The 10077-nt window shown below is 45.4% G+C and overlaps 1 protein-coding gene across 1 annotated transcript; it reads right to left on the bottom strand.

Moving 5' to 3' along the window:
• Window positions 1-4579: 4579 nt before the first annotated feature.
• On the bottom strand, window positions 4580-9739 carry KRT5 (keratin 5; the record flags this gene model as incomplete). Its single annotated transcript, XM_081309106.1, has 9 exons — window positions 4580-4884; window positions 5336-5370; window positions 6142-6362; window positions 6626-6751; window positions 7099-7263; window positions 7407-7502; window positions 7610-7670; window positions 8416-8630; window positions 9194-9739. 9 exons carry the CDS (start codon window positions 9737-9739, stop codon window positions 4580-4582), a joined length of 1770 nt encoding a protein of 589 aa, XP_081165232.1.
• Window positions 9740-10077: the final 338 nt, after the last annotated feature.

The raw sequence follows: 10077 nt of genomic DNA on the forward strand, positions 1-10077 counted from the left end.
TGAAGAACTAGGAGAGAGAAACTTGAAGGATCCAAACATAAAGAAATGATAAGGAGATGAAAATGCTTGTTAACTGATTTGATCAGTACACATTATAAATCTATATCAAAATATCATAATATTTACCCCATAAGTATGTAAATTATTATGTTGTTTAAAATGAAAAGGAAGAAAAATCAATATGAATATTTTCTAATAGAAAAAAATGGAAAATAGAGGATATAAGTCTCCAGCTGTAATGGAAATTTCATCTTTTCTCTTTGCCATTCTGTTGGCTTTTGCTTTATATTATACTTTTGAACAAACTTTTAGATCAAGTAAAAAGAAACTTTAACTTTGCTTTACTTATTTCTTCTGTAATGTGCTTCCTTTCTATTCGTAGATCCTAGTTTCTGACCTATATCATTCCCTACTCTGTGAAGAACATTTTTTTAACACTTCTCACATGGCAGGACCACTGGCAACAAATACCCTTGATGTTTGCTTTTCTTTAAAAAAGCCTTTATTTCTCCTTCACTTTTTGAAGAATAAATTAGAAGATATGGAGTTCTAGATTGGTGGTTTATCCCTCAACACTAAGTATTTTACTCCACTCTCTTCTTGTTTGCATGATTTCTATGAAGAAGGTGGATGTAGTTCTTACATTTACTTCTCTATAGAGAATCTGTTTTCTCCAGCTGGTTTCTGTCAGGATTTTTTTTTCTTTATTTTTATTTTTTTTATTTTCTGAAGTTTGAAAGTATGTGTGGGCATCATTGTTTCATGAACCTGTGTGTGTTTACATTTCTCCTGCTTAATGTTCTCTGGGTTTCCTTGATCTGTTATTTAATGTCTGACATTAATTTTAGGAAATTCTCAGTCATTACTCCCTCCCGTACCTCTCATGTCCCTTTCCCTATGTCTTTTTCTTTTAGTATTTTCATTACACACGTATTGAACCCTTTGTTGTTGTATGTTCTTGCAGCCACAGTTTCTGCATATTTATTCTGTTCTATGTTTTTCAGTCTTTTTTTTTTCTTTTCTGTTTTGTGAGTTTCTGTTGCCGTATCCTCAAGCTCAAATTCTTCTCTCAACTATGTCTAGTTTTGTAATGAGCCCATTAATCAGATTCGATATTTCTGATAACAGTGGTCCCTAGTGTTTGTTTAGTATTCTTTCTTGTTTTGCTTACCCCAGGTAAATTGGGCTCTGATAGACCTTGGCAGGTTAGGCTGTGGCTAAATAGTTCATACACAGGGCAGACTGTGGAAAACAGAAGGCTCTGGTTACTTCAAAGTGATTCATTTCCCACTCCCCCTGCTGGAAGCATAAGGGGATTTTTCTCTGATCTTCATTGTGAGGACACAGTAGACACCCTGGAAGTCGACAAAAGTAAGGGTGCTCCCCTAAGACTGGGATACCCTGGAATTTTAACTATAAAACTTAGCCACACTGAGTCACCAGCAATTTGACACATACAGTGTAGGTTTTCCTGCCAGGTCTGAGTTCCTATGGTGAGTTCTGCTCTGGTAAGCTGGGATTCTCTAAAATTGCCTGTCTTTCTCTCCAATCTGGTAGGGTAGTGGTTTGCCCCAAAACCTCAGTTCTTTGACAGATGAAGAAGAGTTGTTGCTTGTCATTGGTCCAGTTTTGAACACTTTTTCATGGGTGTTTGCCGCTGAACAAAGGTCTTGCTGCTTAGCAGATCACTAGGCAGAAGCTTTAGGGCTGGGGTGACTTAGAGGATTGGCGACCGCCCCTCCAACTATCATTCCCAAACTTTACCAGCACTGGGGTTTTTCTTTTCTTGCTCTGGCTGACATCTGGCTATGTGTCTACTCATGGGCCTGTACTTTGAACTGCTGTGTGACAGGTGGCCTCTTGGGGCTGTGTTGCTGCCTGCTGTGAGCTTGCGCTCTGAGTGTGTTGCTTCTGTTGCATTTACCAAGTTCTACTAAGCCTCTGTTAGATTGTGACAGACCCAAGTTAGAATTCTCAGTAACTAGCATTTAGGGACAGGAGTATGGGATTGGAGATCTTCTGAGAGTGGCCTCAAGTCCCGTGTCTCAGCCCAGACCTGTTTGTGTGTCTCATATTGAATTGTGTTTCTCAATCCCAGTACAAACTAGGATTGATGCTAAGCTCAGGAGAATGATGCTTAGCCTATGATTACTTGTTGTGTGTCTCAAGCAGGTGCTGGCCCTCATTTTATGGAGTGTGCAGGGAAAAGATTGATAACGTATGCAATATTTGGATATGGCCCCATCAAGTGGTTGTCCATGCAGAGGAAGAGAAGTTACTGTACAGCATGCTGGGGCCATACTCCTAGAACTGGGGGGTCCTATAAAACACCTCGGCTGCTGCTACTGTTTCCTAAACCTTTGTTACCAGAAAAGAGCCTCATCCTCTGGGCTACAGGGGAAAACACACATGGTATCTTTGTGGCACAACCAAGGAGTTAGCTATTTCCATGGGGGAGACTCCTTGCCCTGATGATACTGATTAGAAGGTCTCTGGACAAAGACATTTATAAATATGAGCATGAGAATTTCTCTCTCACCAAAATGTAGGAGGGAAGGAAGGAAGGAAGGAAAGAAAAGAGAAAGAGGAAGGAAGAAGGAAAATGGAAATAAGGAGGAAAAATTGAAACCGAAATCCATAATTTGATGCAATTGTAAATCAATCCAAATTATTCTTTTTAAAAATTTTTAAAAATATTTTATTTTATTTTATATATTTATTTGTATGTATGTGGTGCTGAGGTTGAGCACAGGGCCTCACACATGCTAGTAAGTGCTCTACCACTGAGCCACAACCCCAGCCCCCAAATTATTCTTTAATTAAAATTTTTAATAGTTTGTACATCAAAAAGATTAAAAGTTGTGCAGATTAATCTAGGGCTCTTTCTATGTAGGTTCTGAATTTACATTTACATCTGCTGAAATAAACATTGACAAACCTTAGTCCTTACTGGAGCTCAAATTACACTTATACCTGGGGATCCCACTAAGCTTAAACAAGGTGCCCCTTGAGGAAGTTTACAAATATACAATAGAGAACAGATGCACCTTAGCTTAGTTATCAGAATTATTGACTCCTACATTTTGGTGAGAGAGAAATTCTCATGCTCATTCTCCATGACCATACCATCTCCTAAGAAACCCCATATTGAACACGGACAGTCTGAGTCCATGAGTAATAAATTAAAGTTTAACTAAGTCCTTGGCACCTACAAAGTGTCTTAACAAAATTGGACTTGGTAGATCTTCCCCCAGTTAAAATAGTTAATATGCCCAATGTAAATTAAAATGAGGCCTTCAAGGAGTGCATCCCATTGTACAGGATATACTTAGAGAAAGGATGATTACACCCACTGATTCTTCATTCAATAATATAATTGGCCTATTTTTAAACTTGAAAATAATGAATTGTGCCTCAAAGTGGATTACCACAACCTTAATGCAATTGTCACATCTAAGATTCCATATACAACATTATTGAAATCATTGTATATAATCAGCACCTGCTTGTGAATTTGGCTGGTAATATTCTACTCAGTGTCCATTAATAGCTATCACCTCTGAAGGGACACACTATGACTTTTTCGAATATCTGAAGCACCTCAATAGCCTGGTCATTGCATATAGTCTTTGCAGGCAAGATGTTGCGTGCACCTGACTTTGTCTAGGATCATGGATATGATTGACATGGAGGAAGACTCCTCCAAAGGGGTTCATTTTATACAAATACTAAGGACATATAAACAAACACTCCTAAAGAAGCCATTTTCCCACACAGTATAAGATCCTGCCACCTTGGTGAAATACTTGAAATTACATTGACATGTAACAGCTATTGACCGTCTCAACACCTACAATATTAAAAGAGACACAATATCTTTTAGGGCTTTTTGAGTTCTGAAGGCAACATTTTTTTCATTTACCAATGTTACTTAAGTGCCCTTATTTGCATATTGGCAAAAAGCTCTAAAATCTGTCAAAGATGCAATGAATCTTAGACATTCTCATTGGTGCCCTGCACTGATTCCTCCACTGCAGAGGCTTTACCAACCTCCCCTAGTGCTTCATGGAGTCTCTGGACCACCTGTGATGGTTACTGTCCCTCCAAGGTATCCTGTCCTCCCTGTGAACCATTAAATGACCATCACATCTTCACAGATTGACCCTCAGGGGTCTCTAGGCTGGTGGAAGACCTGGAAAAAACAATTCTGCACCATAGCTTATATTAGAAAAGCATTTTATTGAACACACTCTGGAGGTATTCAGAACCAGGTTAAAATTGGGGTGGGCACTGGGGTGGGGATTCTGTTTTGCTGGCTTAGATGGTGGAAAACTTTAGATTTTCATGTCCCAAGGACCATGCTACAGGGAACTAAACACTGATTTGAAGCAAAATATAGAATTGTGACATGAGAGACCAGAGACTGGGAATTGGGTCCACAAAGAATGTGGTTCTGCAGTAGACTGGGCCTAGACTACTCTCCAGAAAAAGAGAAAACTTGGCTTGGGCAACTGCTTAGCAGAGGCGGCTCCATCGCTGGGGCTGCCCTTGGGAGGCGGTGACCTGCAGTGGGCTCTTCTTAGCTCTTGAAGCTCCTCCGGGAGGAGGAGGTGGTGGAGACAAATTTGACGCTGGAGCCGCTGCTCCCGCCACTGCCGAAGCCCATTCCCATCCCTCGGCCGCTGCTGGCACTGAAGCCAGAGCCCCCCACACTGAGCCCACCGCCCAGACCAACACCCCCACTGCTGCTGGAGTAGTAGCTGCTACCGCCACCTCCACCAAGACCACTGCCGAGGCCTCCACCAAGGCCTCCTCCAAAGCCACTGCCTCCTCCAAAGCCGCTGCCACCGCCGTAGCCAGAAGAGACACTGTTTGTGACGACAGCTGCAGGGAAAGGAGAAATAGGTGAGACTACTGATCTTCAGATGGATTCTACAGGGCCAGCCTGTTTGATCCTGCCAGTTAATGGAGCACTACCTCTGGTTGCTCTTACAGAATCACACAAGAGGCCCAGAAGAACTGTCATTTAGCTAACATCCCCAACAGAAAGCAGGTGGACATAAGATGAAAGCATGGCGCTAGGTACTCCAGAGGTAGGTACAGGGTCCAAAATGTATATGCCACATGACCTCCCCTTTAAGAGAAAAGACACAAGCTACATTGCTTCATGTCCTAATCTATGTTCTGTCCCCTGCATCACTTGCTTTTCACTAGGTGTGCTAAATAACCAAATATTGGGGAAGGGGATGTCTGGTATCTAGAAACAGCAGATTCTGAGTTAGCACCAGGTATCCTATATTATCATCATTGTGAATGTCTGCTCAAAGTTACTTACAGATATTGACTGGTCCAACGCCTTCTCCGCTCAGTCTAAAAGAAAATAAATTGGAATGAATTAAAAATTCCCCAAAGATAGCATTAGTCTATGTGGCTACATCCCATAGCTGTGATTAGAGGTCATTCCAGAGCTAGGGTCTGCATCCCCAAAAGACCATGAAGTTAGAGGAAGAGGGAGCCCTCTGAAGGGACTTTCCAATGACCAGGGTTTAACCAGACAACAGATTGTCAAAAGAAGATTATAATTCATATTGTCCTCCACCCATTTTACCAAAAGCATGAGTAAGAGGTTGTGGGAAATAAGAGTATGCACACAGCAGTTTTTGCCTTGGAGGAGCTTACGTTCTGTGATAGAACTCGGCCTGGACAGAAAGTAGGCAATGGACAGTGTCCGAGATTCAAGAAACTAGAGTAGTTTGAGAATCCAAAGGCAGGCAAGCTTAGCTCAGCTGGAATAATTAGAAAAGGCTTCTGGAAGGAGGAAGTACTTAAAGAATCAGGAAGACTAGAATGAAGGTGAGTGTGGCATGGGCACTGAGGTCTCCAAAGCCATGAAAGAAAGCAGGCAGAGGACAATACTCAGGTCACTTTTCTGAAATTACTTAATTGGAGGGAGGCAGCACTCAATGATATTGGTAGTGGGGAATAAGCCAGAAAAGTGAGTTGAGACCTACAATATGCTCATGTGTCAGTTGAAATGGGTGGGTGGTGTGGTCACTTGTGTGTGTGTGTGTTTTACACCCTGTAGTGGAGAAGCTCCACTTCATCAAATGGGAGGCCATCCTGGGCCCACAGTCAGCCCACCTGCACTCCTCGCCCTCCAGCAGCTTGCGGTAGGTAGCGATCTCCACGTCCAGGGCCAGCTTGGTGTTCATGAGCTCCTGGTATTCCCTCAGCAGCCTGGCCATGTCCTGCTTGGCCTTCTGCAGGGCCTCCTCCAGCTCTGCCAGCTTGTTCCTGGCATCCTTGAGGGCCAGCTCTCCACGCTGCTCCGCATCGGCAATGGCGTTCTGCAGGTTGGCGCACTGCAAGGGGGAAGGAAGAGTGGGGACACTTGTGTAACTGAGCTGGGCCCGGGGTGTCTCTTTTTGACATTCTAGGTCAAGCAAATCAATCTGGAGCTCCAGAAAGAACTGGTGCATCTATCCTGGTCATGAGGAGTGATAGAACATTGCTGTGTGTGTGTGTGTGTGTGTGTGTGTGTGTGTGTGTGTGTGTTTATCAAGAGGAACACAAAATATGTTTCCCATTCAAAGCCCCTTCCTTGCCCTCTTTCACCTCATCCTACCTGCTTCTTGACATTGTCGATCTCAGATCTCAGCCTCTGGATCATCCGGTTCATCTCAGAGATCTCATGCTTGGTATTGCGCAGGTCGTCACCATGCCGGCCAGCTGTCTGCTGCAGCTCTTCATACTGAGGCCACCAAGAAAAAAAGAAAGATCCTGTTACATGAGGGTGGAAAGCACTTTCTCCAAGTTCACAGAAAGGAACTACCAAGAGGTGGCATGGGTCAGGCTGATTCAGGTGAAATTGGTCTCAGATAATTTCTTCTCTAGTGTCTTTGCTCTCCTAGAAACACTGGTATGACATTCTTTTTCAGGTTCTTGAGTTTGTATGGAAAATGTAACCATAACTGTTCCCATAACTCAACCAATTGGCCTCAGCAAGCCTCAGGAGCCACCTCCTTAGCATGGTCATGGCCTAGAGTCTGAGACACAGCTCCATCCCCTCACTCCAGAGACATTTGCCAGAGCACCCACCTTGGTCTGGTACCAGGACTCAGCTTCAGTTCGGCTGCGGTTGGCGATGTCCTCATATTGGGCCTTGACCTCAGCGATGATGCTGTCCAGGTCCAGGCTGCGGTTGTTGTCCATGGAGAGGACCACGGATGTGTCAGAGATGTGTGTCTGCATCTGGGACAGCTCCTGCAGGGAGACTTGAAGTCAGTCATCTGATTTTGTGTTTTTTAATGTCAGTTCCATTCAAATCTTCCATTTATTGGGGGACAAAAACTTGAGGAAAAAAAATAATAACCACCCATATAAAAAATTTTAGGTAAGTTTCTCACCGCATCAAAGAACATTTTCATGAAATTGATCTCATCCATCAGGGCATCAACCTTGGCCTCTAGCTCCACCTTGTTCATGTAGGCAGCATCCACATCCTGGGAAAATGGGAGTGTTTGGCATCACAAAACGTCCACCTGATTTAAATGACTCCACCCCAGGAGAGTGACTGCCCCAAACTACAGGTTCCCTTCACCACACACACCTTCTTCAGCATCACAAACTCATTCTCAGCGGTGGTACGCTTGTTGATTTCATCTTCATACCTGGTGGTGAAAGGGACAGGAAAAATTTATCAGATAATGAGGGACACTGGAGGGGTCTTTATTGTACAATGTGAGCCTACTTTCACATTGGAAAGGACTTCTTGTATCTCATAGGCAGAGAGGGAGTGGATGGGGTAGTGTGAGCCCTGGGCAAGGTCCTTACCTATTAGGATGCTGCCATTTCTGCAACTGTCTACCAGGTACTCAGTCTGTTATCACTATAACTCAGTTGCTTCTAGACTATTCCTGTGGAAAAGCCATGCTATTTCCCTTCAACATAGTATCTAGTCAGCTTTTCTAGTGATTTTGTCAGTATTCAGAGCCTTTAAAAACATAAACAAAACCCTGAAGTAGCTGGTTCACATGACTAAGGAAATTGTTTGAGCCTCCAAATTGGGTTACATGATCAGTTCTTGCTTTGAAGGGAAGCCACCAAAAGTCCATGCCGTATATTTTGGGAGGACTATGGAGGAAAGCCCAGGGACCAAGGATGATAGGCTGGCACATTTCACCAGGTGGTATCAAGGCTGCTGTGCCCTTGGCTCTGACTGTTGGCTAAGTGCCTGACTTAGCCTGGGGTTGGAACTTTCTAAACATGGACTGGGATTCTAGGATTTTCTTTTTAAGTACTATAGCTAGCTATAGGTATATGCGTCTAGTGAAGGCATAAGCAGAAGGCTGGTTACAAACTGATCTGGCACAAAGAAGATATCAATGCCCTTGTCTCCACCCACCCCTGACTCACTTGTTCTTGAAATCCTCGACCAGGTCCTGCATGTTCCTCAGTTCTGAGTCCAGGCGGCCTCTCTCCCCAAGGATCCCATCCAGCTGCCTCCTGAGGTTGTTGATGTACTGCTCGAACAAAGGCTCTAGGCTCTGCCTCACAGTCTTGGTGCCCTGCTCCTGGAGCAGGGTCCACTTGGTGTCCAGGACCTTGTTCTGTTGCTCCAGGAAGCGCACCTGGAGGGGAGCAGAGTGTGAAGAAAGACAAGCTTGCATTTCTTGTTTCCATGTTCTCCTCACTCTTGTATGTCACCGCTGTCCCCTTAACTTTTCCATGTGCCCTGCCCTCCTGGGTCTCAGAAAGGAGTTCCAGAGTGAAATACCCAACCTCATTCTTCTAGGGAAGATGGGCCCGTCCTGCAGGGCCCAGGCAAAACCTGGAAGAGCTGGCTGGAGCTGTAGGTGGCCTCGTGCTGAGAGCCTTGAAGGCACTCTGGCTGCCACCAGGTGAACACATCTGCCTTCCTGTGCCTCAGCCGTGTTACAGTGGGACACAGAGCTTGTCTCTCTCTACAACAGTAATCCTAGAGCCCTTTGTGGATCACCTTTGAATGAGAATCAGGCTCTGCCTGCCAGACTAACTAAGAAAGGGGCCCCCAAATGCAGGACTCAGGAGCAAATGGGAACCCCTGGAAAACATCAAGGTATTTGCACAAAACCTGAAAATTCTTCCCTCTCTCCTCCTTCTTTGGCATTTATTCAAGATTCTCAGCAGGTTTTTGGAAAGGATCATGTCTCACCTTGTCGATGAAGGAGGCGAACTTGTTGTTGAGGGTCTTGATCTGCTCACGCTCCTCGGTCCTCACCCGCTGGATGGTGGGGTCGATTTGCAGGTTCAGAGGAGTCAGGAGATTCTGGTTGATGGTGACCTCTTGGATGCCTCCAGGGGGGCACACGGGAAAGCCTGAGCCTCCGAAGCCACCACCAAAGCCAGCTGCGCCACCGAGCCCAAAGCCACCACCACCAGCTCCACCTCCAAAACCAAATCCACTGCCAGCTCCACCTCTGAAGCCAAAGCCGCCTCCAGCACCACCAAATTGGTTCCTGAAGCTTCCACCGCTAGCGCTGAAGGAAATCCTCTTGGAGCCCCCCAGATTGTAGAGGCTCCGGCTGCCAAAGCCACCTGCTCCATAAACACCCCCAAGGCTGACCCTGCCACCACCGCCACCCCCGGACCGGGACACGGAGGTAAAACTGGTGCGAGAGACAGATGGGGTGATAGCAGAAGCAGCACTGAAGGAGCGGCTGCCCCCACTCCGGAAGGACACACTCGACTGGCGAGACATGATGGCTTGTTCCTGGTGGAGCAAGAGTACAGGGCGCTAGTGGGGCAGGAGGTGCTGGAGAGAACAGAGCACAGCAGGACGCAGTGGGTGGCTCTGTTCCCCAGGAACTGCAATACCCCTTTTTATCCCCTCAGAACTGGGCTGGGCGGGAGAGCTGTCGGGCTGTGAATGATTAAGTGGGCTGGGCGTGCCCGGGGGGCAGTTGTGAGCTCACCCCTCACACCTGCACTATGGTGCGGGGTGCAAATGCTTTCTTCCTGGCAGGCTCTGCTCAGTTAGAAATAACCTTGCCTTGCAGCACTGATCTCTTGGCAGCAAGTCGGCCATGCTGCCAGACA

The sequence above is a fragment of the Spermophilus citellus genome (genome assembly GCF_964194105.1).
Source record: "Spermophilus citellus genome assembly, chromosome: 10".
NCBI lineage: Eukaryota > Metazoa > Chordata > Mammalia > Rodentia > Sciuridae > Spermophilus > Spermophilus citellus.